This window comes from Athene cunicularia, assembly GCF_003259725.1.
Source record: "Athene cunicularia isolate RWA chromosome 5 unlocalized genomic scaffold, athCun1 chr5_part1, whole genome shotgun sequence".
NCBI classification, from domain to species: Eukaryota; Metazoa; Chordata; class Aves; order Strigiformes; family Strigidae; genus Athene; species Athene cunicularia.
The window spans coordinates 42,999,528-43,016,322 of NW_020799101.1; the positions used below are offsets into that span (position 1 = coordinate 42,999,528).

Consider the following 16,795-nt stretch of genomic DNA (forward strand, 5'->3'; position numbering starts at 1 on the left):
GCTTACAGACCTACTAGCTGCTCCAGCATTTCTTGAGAAATGTGATGATGCAGAGGGAAGGAAGAGGAATGAGCCAACATGAGCTGGGAATAACCTTTGTTTCGCTGAGACAGCTACAAGGTAGTACCAAGTCCCTTGGGAAGGTTTGTGTAAATACTCTGGCTGCTGCACCAGGGACGGTATAGGAAGAGCATTAGGTCACAAAGCACTGGTTACTCCTTATGAAAGGGTTGGAACAGTGGTGTCTCCTAAGGGGCTTGGTTCTGTGCTGGTGCTGTAGGGTCCTGTGAAATCTCAGTCCAGTAGGTTTTTTTTCTCGGCCGTTTGGATCTGGAGCCAGCTCTTGATACCCCAGGTAGCATCACTACTGTGCAAGTTGTGTATTTAGATTTCAGCAGAGACCCGTATGCACTGTTGTGAGCCCAGCTTTCAGAGGTAGATTCAGATTGGGTGCTGGCACTTGTACTGCATGTCAGAACACATTGAGAAGCCAAGATGGTCAACTATGTCCCTGCTTTAGGTAGTTTTGAAAGGTAGCCCTTCCTGTCAGGTGTGTTTGTTCACCAACAGCCTGTTAGGCCCATGCACAAAGGCATGCTGCTGACACACAGCTGTTGTGACTCATGAGCACAGTCATGTTAACATATGTATACAAATATAAAGTCTCTTGTGCTGATGCTGACATGCTGCAGAGTGCACACTTGTGATTCATTACAGGACTGAAACATAACCATCTATTTTACCTTGGCAGAAGGCTGCAGGATTTTGTAATTTACAGGACAGGGAGTCTGACCAGTAAATCCTGTTTTGAAAGATCCCAGAGACATGTGCAAACTTCCTAAAAAGCTACTGTTTCCTCTGAACATCCAGTATTTGAAGGTAAATGGATTGTTGTGCTATTCTTCTGATTATTCCTGCACTCCACGGTACAGTTTTTTCAGAGATGCGCTTGCATCTGGTCTGGTTCTTGATCCTTAAAATTGTGGCAGAAAACACCAAACAAGAAACACCAGGGAGAGAAGAGATCTGTTTAGCGGAAGTGCCACAGTAACTACATCTGGCTCATTTGGTTTCTTTATGTGCTGTGCTTCCCAATGATATCTCATTTACTTGTCCTCAATGGATGTGGGACAGAAATTAGGCATATTCTGTAGCCTTGTGTCTGTTGATGACAGGTCAGATCACAGAATTCCAGAAGAGTGCATAAGTGCTTCAGCTGGGCTTGGAAGAGGACTCAGCTGAGGGAATGGGATGAGATGAGACTGTTGCTGGAGGAAGTGGTGAACATTTCAGTCACTTAGCATGAGGTGCAAGAGCCAGGGCTGCCACCTCTAGTCTCTGTTAATAGCACTTTCTGTTGCAAGAGCCCTCCCTGATCTTGAGACCGTCAGTATCTGAGTTGTTCTGTTGTCTTAGAAAAGAAAGGGAGAGGGAAGAAACAGTAGGGCAAAGCTGGTGGTGACACATTTCAGGAGTGTTTAGTGTCTTATTTGAGACATGGGTGGCAAGGGTTGGCAGAAAATTGTTTCCCTTAGCCTTTCATGTACACGTGCTTCCTCACTGGAGTATGTCTGCTCATTAGGTTCCTGTTCTAGATGCTGCATTAGAGAGAAGCGATTGCTTCATCTTTTGTCACTTGGCCAGTCCTGGTTTCTAAAACTGACGGAGTTGAGACAGACAGTGGGAGTCAGCACAACAGATTATGTCAAGAAGACAGTGTTCCCTCTTGCAGTTACGGCTTCCATCACCCTTCTACAATTTTACTTCAAGTGGTGGTGCAAATCAGATGATGTGAACTTCTAATAACATGATTATTCATACAAAACAAGAAGATTTTTAGTCATTTGAAAACAATCCTTATGTATTTCTGTGAAAACTTCCTGGCCTAGGCATATACAGCCTTTCACTTGTGCGCCTGTGGGAGAAATTGTGGTTTAAGTTTCTTTACCTGGCACCAGAGTGCTGCTGTTTGTAGTTAGGTCAGTGTTCCACAGCCTGCAACTGTTACTGCATCTACAACGCTAAAAAATTCTATGTCTTTGGAGCAGAGAAGACAAGAGGCCCATTCTATTTTGGGAAGGCTGGAGGCTGGTGCACAAAGTAGGAGAATGTGGGTTGGTTTTACAGCATGGAGATAGTGGCTGATAGGCCTTACTCCCTGCCATGTCCTGGGTGTGCACATTGGATTTATACTCCCCTCGCTGTTGGTAGCTGCAGACTTCTTGGGCATTGCTGGGAAGTCTGCAGTCTCATAGAAACTCCCCTTTGGGCTCCAGATGTCCTACTGACAGCAAGTTTTGCTCTTGCAATATCAGTCATGGTTGTGTGGGTGAAAGTTTTGAAATCCCGTTGGATGGTACCATCCTTTTTTGCTTTCCAGAAAATATTGCAGTCATGGCTGGGATGCAGCAAGGATGGGTCACTGAAGTGAAGGCAGTGGGGCCTGAGCACCATCACTTGATCCATCAGATGGAACAGATTGTAAAGTTACTGTGGGACTGCTGCTGGTGATTCATTCTGCGCAATAATTAACGTTTGAGCGAGTCTTTTGCGTGGTTTAAAGGAATGTGGAGATGCACTGAGGCAGTACGCTTGGCTTTCTTGTTTCATGCCCAAACATGTCCAGGTACATCTGATATCAGCATCTGTGAGGAGTTTACATGGAACTAGGAATAAAAATTGGGTTTGGGTTTGTTTCAGTGAAGTTCCTGGCTCCATCTGATGCTCTGTGCCTCTCTACGAGGTTTTCAGTTGCTGCAGGATTTACTATGGAGACTTTTTTTTTTTTTAAAAAAGTTCTTTGTGGTAGCCATGTTGTTCCTTTGAGGACTGGAATCTCTTTGAATTGGTTGCAAATCTAACCACTTAGGTTGTAGTCTCCCATAACAGTACTGCTTCCTCTCTAGGGCTTAGAGTTACGTATTTTCTGCTACTGCTTTTATCCTAGATAGTCTGTTTCTGCAGGTATTCAGTGGCTGCATACACCAAAGGGAAGGGAGCTCCAAATTCCTTATACAGACTGAGGCTGTGTTTACAAAGGTCACGTGAATTAATATGCCCTGTGGTTTTTAACACCTGCATCTATTATCTGCCGTGGTGTAATGGGAGATGGCAGGAGCTCAGCAGGCTTGACGGTATGAAGGACTGTTTCAGAGTACTGGGAGGGGGTGGTTTGTGGAAGTATTGCTTTCATCTTTGCCTTTGGCATTCTAAAAATGCGTGGTCTGGTCGAAATAACCATAAGGGAAGAAGGAACTCAGGACTGTGGTCCTCTGCCTCTTCCCAGTCAGCACTGCAGTGTGTGAGGTGTGCCCCTGCTTACCTGATGCTTTTATATCTGGGCTGCTGCACGGCTTTCTGTCACCTCTTGTCTTTCAGAGAGTGGCAGGCTTCCAGTCCTGAACTCAGTCACTCAAGTTAAACTGGTACAGGCTTTTAATGTAGTTGCTTTTTAAATCAGCTAATCCCTTTACTTTGCATTGGCAAATCACTGAGTTAAGATCAACTGATCAAATGCATGGTCAATCAGATTAGGGGTGTTTACATTAGCAGTTTGCATCAGTTTCACTAAGTCTGTGCAGTCAAACCAGTAAGGCTTTTGTCTGTGCAGGTGGGGCTTTTTGGAAAAAGCGATTGGATTCGCTTTCCAAATTCAGGTTCCGTAGTGGAGTTAGTGCTGTATAATAAAGATGCTTTTCAGTATGTTTTCAGGTTCCAGAAAAGGGTATCCTCAGAAGGTTGGGGGTGAGTCTATTTCCTGAGAGTGGCATAACAGTCGTTTCCTGTAGGTATGATGCTGGATTTCTTGCTGTAGGTGCAAGGAGAATTTGTCATCCTCATCTTTGCTGCATCGCTGATCGTTGGCACAGTCTTTGGCTACTGATACGAATAGAGAAATTCAGTCTTTTGTAGTCTTTGCTAAATACTTGTATCAAAATTGTCTTTTACAATTTTCTACGTGCTCTGCAGTACATGCCACAAAATCCAGGGCAGCTGGCAGCAATGGGCTATTTGTTACTGGAAGCTTTAACAAAGGCCATCATTTGTGAAGTCTGGAATTTCCCTCTGACAGATTTGGAGAGGTCAGGGCTCAAGTCCCCTGGTGGTGTTAGAAGTAATGAAGACTTGTCCTGCTTTGATAGATATTTTGGCAATATAAAGATGGTTTTGTGCCCGGTGTGCTAATCTTGTACCTTTTACCACCATTTGTTAAAATGCTGTGTTACAAGAGCATAAACATTGATAAAACAAAGTTAATTGTCTCTTAATAAATAAGGAAATAAAATCTTGAAGCTTGCTTGTGATGCAGCTTGTAATAGGCCCTGGGAGTTAACAGTCTCAGTAGTTGAACTCTTGCCTCTTGCATCTGTGTTTTTTCTACAGGTACTTCCTTTCGGACTTCCAGTAGCAGAGAGAAATTAAAGACCTTGAAGAGAGACACCTGTGGCCCCTTGCTTGGCAGTAACAATGCTGCAGCGATGAGGTTATAGCAAGCCCTTCCTGTGTGTGGCCTCCATGGGTCCCACTCAACTCAGCACACGGGATCATGGGAAGAGGGTGGCAAGTGTATTTGAGATGGAGGAGGAAGGGCTTTCGCTCTTCCCTGGCTCAGACAACCCCCCTGAACATGCAGGTATGGAAAAATTCATACTAAATCCATGCAAGGTATGGAAAAATCATACTAAATCCATGCAAGCTAAAGGCTTTTTTCATTCTTCCAACTGCAAGCAGAGTTGATACTTGGCAGAATTTTAGGGTGAGTTCTGCTGTGCTTGAGGCACTTGGAGAGAATGTCTAAGAATAGAATCAGTTCTTGATAGTTGAAGATGACTGGGTTTATCCAGGTGATGAATATTTTGCTTATTTCACCTTCTAGAGGTTAGGTCCGTGGCAGTAAAATGAATTTCTTTTTTTTAGCCTTATCAAAAGCTGACGAACAATAAAGCTTTACTACAGATGACAATCCAGCAAGGGTTAGTGACGCAAAGAAACAATAGGTTCTTGCAGTTTCATATAATGGAAAGACAGTAGAAGTTTCCTCTACAGATTTATGAGGTTAACTGAGGTTAAGAGTATCAGGAAATAGGATTGAGATTTTGCGGGTGTAATTGCTGCTGACGCACACGATCCTACACTTTCAAATTGTAAGAAGGTGTAGTATAACATCTCTGGATGGGTAACAGGAAAAAAAAGTGCAAGTGAGGTGTCCAGCATAGTATTAGCAACTTAATGAAAATATGACAAATAAATGTGTGTGGTGAGCAGTGAGACAATTGGCAATCCCTGATATAAAAAGAGGTGATCTCAACATTGAACGAGGACTCATCAGTAGAGCAGAAGCAAAGAGAGTAGTTGAAAAGTGAAGAGTTATTATCCAATAAAAATCCTTAAACCAGATTTGATGACAGGAAAACAATTGATGAATGTCTTACAAAAATGAAGGAAAAAAAGCCACAGAATGTGGAAAAAATTATTAAATAGGGGATCTACCAAAGAAGGAGGACCCTAATGAGAGCTAAAGGTGCAGAGAGGGCATTCATGCTTCATATATCTCAAATTATTTCTGTGTTATCTTGACTACAGAAAATGGCAATAGTAAGTTATACAGCTAAAATGATTAATGTTCAGAGATGGAAAATAATATGCATAGATCAAAGAATAAGCCTATCTGTCTCAATAAAACAGTCATAGGAATAGTAGTTAGAGATTTATGTATTGTCTTAAAAAGACAGCTAAGAAATCCACAAGACAGATCCATCTTGTGGAAGTCACTGAATTGTTCTGCTGTCCCTCAAACATATGAACATCATTTGAGGCTTCTGCAGAGTTACTATACTACTTAATATATATGCGATGGCAGACTGAGTAATATAAAATAACTGCAGGCATTGCATAATTTTCTCTTGGCAATAGATTGTGTGAAGAGAAATAGAGTAGAACAAGAGAGGGGAGTATCAGAGACTTAACCTTTCTGATGACATTTTCCTGCTGTCCAACCTGCAATGAGAAGTGCAGGCCAAAATGAGTGACCTCCAGACCTCTGTAAAGTCAATGGGATTGAAAATCAACACCGAGATACTTAAGACTCTGAAAACCAATATGTAGTGAATAATAATAATAATAATAATAATAATAATAATAATAATAATAATAATAATTTCTGAGACTGACTTAAAACTGTTTACCATTTCAGGAACTTGAGCAGAATAGTAAGCATAACAGAGTATAGAAGCATTAGAACATGTGTATGAAAATAAGACATGTCATTGTAACCCTGATGCTGGTCAGGAAATGCAGCAGCCTTGCCCTGCAAACCAGTCCCTATGAATTGACTTCAGTATAAAGGCCTCCCAGGCATATCTAAACATAATCTGGAGATTTATCAAGAAGAGCTGTCATAGAAGAATGACATACAGAGAAATACTTGCACTGTGAGCTGTACAGAAGGACGTCAGATGTCAACATGGCTAGAATTAAACGGAATGAAAAGAGATACGGCTAATAGGGAAGGAATACACAAATAACATTGACAAGCATTTGGTTGGAGTTTAAGGTGAGACGCATTGGATTAGACCAAAGATGTTTTCAGAACGCGCAGCCAGTGACAAGATTAAGATTGATCGGAATAACACAGGAAGAGCTGGGGGCTGCTGCACACAAGACCATCTGAAATGTGAGACAGTAGTGAAGGCCCCATGTTTCAGATGGAATAGCAAGGTTTAGCAAATGAACTGTCAGTATGAGTGTGCTTCAGATTTAGGAGTGGGGAGCGTTCTTCTTGAAGAAGAAACGGTGGCTTCAGGGTTCCAAAGGGTCACAGAGCTTGTGCAGTGTGCTGCTTGCTTGCTTATTGCCCCTAACTTCATGAAGTTGCTGTCTTCTGTCTTGCCAGTTTCCCCAGGTGTTGCAGTTATGGGGATTGCCCACTTGGTCTGCTTTTTGTACGATCACAGTTTCAGCGCTGTTTTTCTGTGACTGTTTGACTGCTGAACCATTTTTCCCCATCCATGAGTATGAGTGTGGCAGATGCATCTGTGAGTGCATGAGTATGGCAGAGAATGGTAATGAATATGGTAAGAGAACTGGAGGTGAATTCTGAAGAAAATTACTTTCTGCAGTCTTGGATTTCAGCTCAACTTTTTTGCAGCTCTTTCTCACGTTGGTAATTTAACTGTCTCTCCTACTGATGGAAAGTTCAGAAGAACATCTGGCCTGAGTGTGGTTTAGCTCTTTCACACCTTTTTGGAAGGGAGTGGGTATGAATATATCTGCGTACATAGCTGAGGTGAAACTGTTTGCATTATGTCAGTAGTTGGTTTGTTGCAGAAGATATGCTAGCCCAGGAGGGGGAGTCTTTGAAATGGGAGACTTCATCTTTTCATCCATGTGCCTGGGAGATAGTGGGTTTGAGTGAGGATAACTGGTTATTTTAAGGAGTGGGGCAGTTAGCTGCAAACACCATGCTTTGCTCATGCGTGTGAGTTTTCTTGTCTTTTTTCTTTCCTTTTTCCTTGGTACTGTTCGTTTTGGTAGAAAATCCCCCCCTGAAGCGGAAGAAGGGCCCAGCCCCTAAGATGCTTGGAAATGAAGTGTGCAGCGTGTGTGGGGACAAGGCCTCCGGCTTCCACTACAACGTGCTGAGCTGTGAAGGCTGCAAGGGCTTCTTCCGCCGCAGTATCATCAAGGGTGCCCAGTACGTCTGCAAGAACGGCGGCAAGTGCGAGATGGACATGTACATGCGTCGCAAGTGCCAGGAGTGCCGGCTGCGCAAGTGCCAGGAGGCAGGCATGCGGGAGCAGTGTGAGTGCAGGAGGCCATGCTGGCGGGGGCACTGCAGAGCCGGGGCGGGCTGGGGGCCGCTGGGGGTAAGGAAAGGGGCAGCGTGAGTGTTTGGGGGTCACCCCTGAGCCATGCAGGCTACCTGCGAAATGTGTGTGGGAAGTTGCTGAGAGCTCGGCAGGGATGGCGTGGAGAGGCGAGGCTGTCCAGTTGAACAGCACTGGTGTGCGGAGAGTCCCAGCCCTACTGTATTCCTTGAACACACTCCAGTAAGAACTTGTGGAATATGACACCGGAGGAAAGGCTCGCAGCTAAGATTTCTGTGTTCCTCAGTATGCTGTCAACTGTTTCAGTAAACTCAGGCTTCTGCCTGTCTTGTGATCTGGACTGCAAGGTTGGTCACCGTGCTCCTTGAACAACAGGCACTTTCCTTTGTCTTGTACTGTGAGCTCTTGATAGAGGTCAGGGTCAGCACCACAGTACTGCAGCTGTGTTTGTGCACACCTAATCTCATTGCTGCCTTTAGTGTACTCTGTTTTTCTCACACAAGCCATAAGGCTGCTCTTTCTGAATATTCAACAATGTTCCTGCCCACATATGGGAATGGGCCTCCTCTGCCAAGGCATCCAGGTTCCATCCTGTTGCTGGCCAAGAGTGACCAAGCAGATGCTTGCTTAATGTTAGGTCTGTGTAAAGTCTCTTTTTCTGACATCCAGCTCCCAGAACAGTGAGGAAGAGAGGATGTTTCAGAAACATCTTATAAAAATACTTCTGCAAAAAGTAAGTCCTACTGAGCTGCACCAAGGGAACATGCTGTTTGGTTTTTTTCAGTATGAAACATGGCACACTTGACATGTAATCAGTATCTTTTCACACTTTTTGTATCAGGTTTTGCCCCATTGGCCTCTGCTTCTGAGAGCTACAAATCAGATAAAATTGAAAAGCTGTGTAGCAAGTCTGTCTGTCCACCTTGCTACTCTTCTGCTGCAGGTAGATACTAGAGAGCCTCACCATGTTTCTGCATTTACTCCTTGCTTATGTTGAAACCAGCTCAGGAAAATTAGTCCAAAAGGAATCTTTGGCTTATTATTATCAAGTGCTTGGCAGTTTTTGTCATCACTGTAATCCCCACTGCAAATTCGCCTTGTTTGTCTTGACAGAAACTGAAAGCTTTTTTCCCCCAGCTGTTTCACTTGGAAGGCTATTCCAGAACTTCCCTTTACTAATTGTTGGAAACATTCTTCTAATTCCCAGACTGAAGTTATTCATGGCCAGTTTATTGTTCTTCAGCCAGTGTGAACCATGAAGTTAAATAGTTCTTTCATAGCAAACCGAGTAACTTGGATTGCTTTGAATTTAGCATGGTGTAGAAGCTTGCACATGGGCAGTTTTCAAGATTCAGTAATATTTGGTAACTTGTTACTCAGCTATAAATTCTCTGTGTATCTGAGTCCCAAGATGAGGGACTGTAATCACCTGGATCAGGTACTTTCCTTCTTAACACTGTGACTAGCATTCTCTAATTTTACAGATCCCCCTTAATTTGGCAATTGTATTGAATGTCTTTGCTGTTAGAATTGTAACTTTTGTGCATGTGTGTACCTGTGCGCACATTGTCCCTGTTGGAAGTTGGGGATAAAGATTACTCTCAGCTTGAATGTGTCACATTCTTCATCTTTCCCTCCAATGCTATGGACTGTCCATCTTGGAACACACGCTCACAGTAGTGCTCCATTTCTTGTCTTAGTGTTTAACATGATTTTTTTTGAGAAGTGCAAAGATATACTTGTTCAGTTTTGGGGTCTGCCTTCCTGTGTAGCAGCTGTATTTCCTTGCTACCTGTACATAAAAAATAGCCAAAGAATCTTTCAGCACTTTTAAAATCTCATTTGCAAAGTCAAGCTTTACTTTTTTAATCTTTGTTTTCGAAGACATGGTTTCTTTTCCAATCAGTCCCTTTTCTGCTTTTTGTTCATTCATCACTTAACTCACGGGAGGATTCTCTTGAAGATAACTCTTGAATCCAGGTATGTCTCGTTGTTTCAGGTTTTTTGGATGCAGCTTGAAGGTTTGACTTAAAGAAGCAGCAAACCTCCTCTACATTCAAATCAGTGAATTATTCAGTTGACTTAGTTACAGGCTGCTAACAGGTTTTTGTATTTAAATTAGCTAATGAGCAGTTGGTCCAGTAAGATTTTTCACAACTCGTGCCTCTGAATTGTTTTATTCCTTACATTTAAATGGTATATCCTTTGACTTTCCTGCTGAAGAACACTTCTAGCCCTACTCCTGAAGGACTTGCAGTCCTTCATCTGTTATCTGCAAAGCTATTCTTTCATTATTCATCTTGTGGTGTGCTACTACTTGACAGTCTCCTGCAGATGGGCTGTATAGAAAGTTGTCCTTTCACTTTTGGACTCCATTCAGGACTGACTGACCTCTCAGGAGGAAGATGAAATGACATGGGCTGTTAATTCAGCAATATCTGAAAAAAACACAACAGCAGGATAATATAAAATACAGTGGGCACACCTTGGCATGTGAAGGGAGCATGTGTTGGGATCTGTTATAACATGACATTTTGGGGAATTGCTCAATGGGGAAAGTCGCTGTTGTCTTTGAGATCTGCAGGGCATCATGAGGGAAGCTTCTGTCCTTTGTGAACACTTTGCATGACGGTATGAGTCATAGAAAGGCAATGGAACAACTTGAAGTGGAGAAGAGAGGGAGAAACAAAGGACAAGTATCAGTGTCGCTGTCTGTGCTGTGTACACTGATATACCAGATAGAGGCAGCCGTGACCCCTGCCTCTCCATCCACAGCATGTTACCCTGTGCTTAGTGTGGTTTCCAGTGTGCTCCTGTGTTATGACTGATCTCTGGCTGTTCCTGCTTTAGATGTTCTGTCTGAAGAACAGATCCGACTGAAGAAACTGAAGAAGCAGGAAGATGATCAGGCTCGGACAGTTGTGGTGCATCCAAACCCTCCAAATCCGCCAAGCCCTTCCCACAAACTGACGCCTGAACAGTTGAGCATGATAAAAAAGCTCGTGGCTGCTCAGCAGCAGTGCAACCAACGCTCATTCACAGACAGGCTCAAAGTGACGGTAAAAACTCTACCAGTGTACCCAAAATGAGAAAAAGTGAAGTTTAGGGGGTTGGGGTTGTGGGTAAATTATATTTGGGAGAATAGAGATACTTTAGGCATTGCATCTGTGGGCTAAAGTTCTGTAGAGAATAGCAAAGGATGATGTTCCAATGTGTCGCGTTTTCTCTTTCTGTTCATGTGTCTCATTCTCATCTTTCTGCCCTGGCACCATCTTTCACATATATATGCTGTCTCTTCCCATTCCTGCAGCCATGGCCTCAAGTTCCTGACCCAAATAACCGTGAAGCAAGGCAGCAGCGTTTTGCTCACTTTACAGAACTTGCAATTATCTCTGTGCAAGAGATTGTGGACTTTGCCAAGCAACTACCTGGCTTCCTGGAGCTCACCAGGGAAGATCAGATTGCTTTATTGAAGACATCTACCATAGAGGTGAGAGTTTGGCTCCACCACAATATATGTAGTAGCAGAGATGGCAGAATTTGGAGTGCCCACCTGGAGAGCTGGTTCCATCCCCTTTTTTGGGATGGCAGGCTGAAAGACCTCAACTATGGGATCATTACTGCAGTGCCAGGCTATAATGGCAAAGGGCCGTGGAGGAGAATGAGGCAAGAGCCTTGGTAGTGGTAAGCAGGTATTTCCATGTCCCAGAAACAGACCACAAAGGTTGCAGCAGAACTTACTTTGGAATTTTTAAGCACTCTGAGAGGAACTGTTTTGAGGGTTTTTGTTTGGTCTTTTGTTTTTTTCAGAGATGCTCTAACACTCAAAAAAATTACCAATGTTGTAAGATTCTTTCCTGTTTTCAAATCAAGTGTATCTATTTCTGGTTTCAGGTGATGTTGCTGGAGACATCTCGGCGCTACAATCCAGAAATTGAGAGCATCACCTTTCTTAAGGACCTGAGCTATAATCGGGATGACTTCGCCAAAGCAGGTGGTGCATTAGACAGGTGTTTCTTCCTTCCCTGTGTCTTGTGTTCTTTCATCTTCTCCTTTTTAATGCTAATTTCCAGCTGGAAATAGTATGTGGTGCCTTACAGCTGAAGTCAGGTGAGAGGTTTAGAATAGGACCAGACCAATAGTCCCACAAAACTTTTTTTTCTTTTAACATGTGATACTAGCTCAGTTCGTGTCTTCTTTTCTTTTAGGTGTGAACTTGCTTTGGAGAATTTGGACTCTTGCAGCATGAAAATCTTGCTGTAAGAGTGCACCTAGGGTTAGCAGCTGGTGTGAACTTCCTTGCTGGTAGAGATCTGACGTGGACACGTGGTCTTAGAGCCATATCAGATCACAACAAACCAAACCCCAGTCTTCTTTGCAAGTATATCACTTGCTAATCTGGATGCATGCTTTGAGTGATGATGTCAGTGTGATTACATTACCGTTGATATGAGGTCCATACTGTGCTAACGGTCCCCTTAGAGTGCTTTAGACACGTCATCAGCTCAGTATATCATGGTCTGTGGTGATGTGATTTCTGAAGTCTGTTGTTCCAGGAACAATTTCAGATGGAGTAACAGGAAATGCGTATCTTCAGCATTTATGGAAATGAGACTTAGTCTGTCCTTCATGTATATTTTTTTTTTTTTTTTTTTTTTTTTTTTTTTAATTTTCCATAGCTATTTAACCACTCATACTTGAGATGGCTTTTATATATAGCTTTCTTCTTTGACGCTTTTCCTGGTAGCTGTTTCTTTAGATTATTAGGAAGGCAGAAAGCAGGCAGCCAGAAAGATTCCCTCTGTCATGTTCATCTTTCTTCTGATGCGGTTGTACTGCAGGAAATTACAAACTTGGATGTGGTTCTGGGGAGAAGGCCTCAAGGTTTCAGCATGATTTTATAGCACGCAGCACAAAAAGACCTGGTTTGACACTGGCTTCTGTATGTTACGACAGTAAATATCAATGTAATCCTGCCTGACTGCATTTATTGAAGGAGGTGACTGGAAGCCTAAGTCAGGCTCTGCTTCAGCTCTCCCAGCTTTTTGAGCTGAGGGAAACAGCATAGTTCAGACTTCTTGGAACTATATATTTTCAGCTCAGATGGACTTCAGATGAAGCTGGAGCATGGGATTAAAGCTTTCTTTGATGGCAAGATGGCTGCTGGAGGTGATGGTGTGAGAGTGGAAAAGCGTAGATGTTGTACTTGTGGTCTTCTGACTTTTTGACAGACTCATCTGATAGTTTATGTCATGTTCCTTTAGCTGTTGCCTAGTAATGTGCTGTGGGGCATTTAAGGCTCTTAAGAAAATCCAGAAATAGCGTTATATTATTGTTAGAGCCTGACTCTTCAGCTGCTGTTGGCGCTCACCAGCAACACTGGGATGTAAAGGGAGGTTTCAGCCACGCTTGGAACATAATGTAAGGGTGTTCCCTCTGCCTGCCTGTCCTCCCCACTCCCTGGTGTACTGCGGTGGGTATCTAGCAGCTTATTCTGTGAAAGGGAGAGAGGGGAAGATGAGACAATTGCCACTGCCTCACCTTGTTCTCTTCTGTTTGTTGCAGGTCTGCAGTTTGAGTTCATTAACCCCATCTTTGAGTTCTCAAAGGGAATGAATGAGCTACAGCTCAATGATGCTGAATATGCACTTTTAATTGCCATCAACATTTTTTCTGCAGGTAAAAAGCCAGGGTGATCTGAAGAGCTGCAGCAGTGAGTCAGAGGGCAAAGAAACTAGAGTTATGGAAGGTCACAAGCTGAAGAGGCATAATAGAGAGTGTAGGGTCTAGTGATGAAGGAAGCAAGTTACTACTTGTGCTTAGGATATCCATTATATTCTGAATTTCTGTGCCATATATTCTGATTCTAGTGCCACCTCTAGAGGAAATCAGATTCCCTGCTGCTGGAAAAGCATATAGAAAAATCAGCCGTTACTTTTCTTCCTCATTTAGAAATCGCTGTTTTACTGTCCCCTTCATGTCCGTGGCACTTCTCCACTGTGATGCGGGTCCCACGCCACGAGTGACATCTAGCGGTCACGTAAAGGGGACTCGATGTGAGGCTGGCATCACTCTGGGCTTGGCAAAGGAGCCACCTCTACTCTTTACTTCTGTTTTCTGTCTTGTGACCTGAAAGGTGATTTTTTTTTTTCCCCTTTGTTCCTGTTTTCTACCTGGTGCAGCTGCTGGAGAGCCTTCCTCATTCATTCCCTCCTGAATGGGCAGCTTATTGTCTTCACTGGGACAGGAATGTGAGACCAAACATGCTTAGATAGTGCTGTTTGGCATCTCTATAGGTCAGATCAGCCTCCCCATGTGCAGTAGACATCTCTGAGAAAGAACAGTTACAGAAAATGGACATAGCTGGCATGGTCATGAGTAACATTCCCAGCTGTGCTGGGTGAGGTTTTGGGGAGAGACCATACTGAGGGACCAGGGTTAGGCAGAGATAGCAAGGCCAATGAAGCTGCCTGGGGCTATCTGCTTACTTCTAACCTGATTTTTGGCAGACCGACCGAATGTGCAGGACCAGTCCCTGGTGGAGAGGCTGCAGCATACCTATGTGGAAGCCCTTCATTCTTATATTTGCATCAACAGACCAAATGTAAGTGCCTGACCAGAACATCTCCAGCAATGATACAAACAGATTCTGAGTTTATGCAGGCACAGTTCCTGCAGTACTGTCTGTAACAGGTCTGTTGCTGCCTTTACTGTCATGCTCGTCCCTTCTGTGGTTGTTTGGGAGCAGCTGTCACCGCCTGCTGTCCTGTGTCATGTTCCGTAGTTTAGCCAGCATGGGAAGTCTGGAGTTTTGGGACATGGTGTAGTATTTGTGTTCCTCCACACCACTGCCTCCTGAAGAATGCCAAGTTTAGGAGGAAGTCAGGGTTGTGGTTACAATGCATCATCTAGTGTGGTAACTTCTATTTTTATTTTTTTTTTTAAGAAAGTTTTAGTGTGAATTTACTAACAGCTGTCTATTTGTCTGACTCTGCAGGACCGCCTGATGTTTCCACGGATGTTAATGAAGCTGGTCAGTCTCCGGACACTAAGTAGTGTCCACTCTGAGCAGGTGTTTGCCCTTCGGCTGCAGGACAAGAAACTCCCTCCTCTGCTCTCAGAAATCTGGGATGTGCATGAGTGACCGCATGCTCCCAGGGCACTGACATGCTGACGGAATGCCATCTCCCAGCTTTTGCTATTGAGAAGCCAGCCTCCCCTCTCCAGAGCACTGAACTCTGGGCTAGGCAGTGCAGGGCGTGATAAGCCTGGGGTTTCAGTGTTGTCATGAGACTATGCAGGAGGCAGCTGGGGTAGATCAGAGGGGTGGGGGGGTGGTGGTTTCGATGTAGTGCCCATACCCCAAAGGAATAACGTGAAACATCTGAAAACGGTAGAAATGAAGACCTTCCCTCCCACACATAAACCTCTTTCTTCAGAGTCTTTCTCTTCTCTAAGCATGTCCTGAGGGCTTGCCTATTGATCCTCTCCTCTTGTTGATTATGGAAATGAATTTGCAGGAACTTGCCAAACCCTCTCTATTGAGAGTAACCCAGCTCAAAAGGCTTCTGCAGGGTCCCCAGTGTACCTGGATCTGAGGAGCTCAGGGAAGTCAATGTGGATGTTCTAGGGGTTTCACTGGGTTTCCTATAAATAAAATCTCTTGTATGTGCTGCCCTTTACGATGATTCTAAGAGAAGTAGCTGTTCTTTCTTTATTATGAGACTTCATCTCTAGAGCCGCCCTTTCATTCTGGCCCTCTTTTGGAAAAAGGATTCCTCTAATGTGTAGTGCCCTTTCTTTAACAGGGGAGGTCCTCCAGGTAGGGAACATCTGTACATCAGAAAGATGTCAGGCATAAAGTAGTGGATTTTTAAAAATGTAATATATTGCAGTTTTATCTCATGGTGGTTCTCGGCCAGTTCACTTTGCCTTTGATTTGCTAACAGCTGGAAAACTTTAGTTCAAAACAAATCAGGGCATAGATTTTATCTTTGGGGGTGGAATAGAAGAAAGATAGGTGGGAAGGACTGGTACCTAGGCAAGGTAGGTGTGGTGGAAGGATCTCAAACTTCCCAAGAATTTGGAGCCTGTGGTATGTGTTCCAAGGTGGGTGTGAAGATGTATTGGCCAAGGAGAGAGGACACACTGCATTTAGTGAAATACATGGGCATTGTGTTAAGCTTTGGGCTGCACAACTCTCAGATCATGGGCTGCAGGAATATTGGGTGTAACCAGATTCTCTTGCGTCTTCTTCCTTTTGCCAAAGTCTTTCCAAGGTATGGGCTCAAGGTTTTAGTGGTGGTCATGGGATGTGGAGGTCCCTCCTGTAGGAGGAGTGCTAGCTGCTTTAGAAGGACACTTGGGTCTTGTATCCTTTCTTCACTTTGGGCACTGTGAGATCCACACTGGATTTACACCCCAAGTTCTTAAGTATCTACATTCATAAGTATTCTAGGATTTACAGCAATATTTTGTCTGACAGTAGAGAAATACACTGTTGTAAAACACGTTCCTTATTTTCCAAGAAACAACATCTTATGGCTGATCTCAGAGATGCAACCTTAAGTATCCCGGTAGCTTGGTCTCATGAGTCTTCTCTGTCATAGGGGGTCTATGTTTGCTTGCCCGGTGAGCATCCCAAGAGCCTAGGTTCACATGGCTCTTTTTTTTTTGTTTGTTTGTTTTTTTGGTTGTTTTTGTTTTTTTGTTTTGGTTTTTTTTTTGGCTGTGTATCTGAGCGCTATGCCCGTGGTGAGGGTATCGTGTCCATTTTGCACTTAAGGTTGGTCCCCTGCCACTGGCCTTCACTCTGCACCTTTGTAAAGCACTTGTAACAATCTGTAAAATAATCTGTTGTTTTTTATAACTCATTGCAATTGCAAAAATTCTTGTTTAAATCTGTATTTTTAACTAATCTGTTTGAGAAATGTTAATGTTTATATAAAAGAATAAAGCCTAACACAGGA

At 43.5% G+C, this 16,795-nt stretch overlaps 1 protein-coding gene across 1 annotated transcript; it reads left to right on the forward strand.

The window, feature by feature from the left end:
- On the forward strand, positions 1-16,795 carry NR1H3 (nuclear receptor subfamily 1 group H member 3). Its single transcript, XM_026849555.1, has 9 exons — positions 1-120; positions 4,384-4,633; positions 7,534-7,800; positions 10,677-10,885; positions 11,137-11,316; positions 11,721-11,820; positions 13,392-13,505; positions 14,336-14,430; positions 14,824-16,795. Exons 2-9 carry the CDS (start codon positions 4,516-4,518, stop codon positions 14,968-14,970), a joined length of 1,230 nt encoding a protein of 409 aa, XP_026705356.1. The 5' UTR covers positions 1-120; positions 4,384-4,515; the 3' UTR covers positions 14,971-16,795.

Excerpts from the sequence above, each read along its gene's own strand:
- NR1H3 (XM_026849555.1), top strand. The coding sequence starts at position 4,516 with ATGGGTCCCACTCAACTCAGCACACGGGATCATGGGAAGAGGGTGGCA. Across the intron at positions 7,801-10,676 it reads GGCAGGCATGCGGGAGCAGT|ATGTTCTGTCTGAAGAACAG; the intron begins GTGAGTGCAGGA and ends TTCCTGCTTTAG. Across the intron at positions 11,821-13,391 it reads GGATGACTTCGCCAAAGCAG|GTCTGCAGTTTGAGTTCATT; the intron begins GTGGTGCATTAG and ends TGTTTGTTGCAG.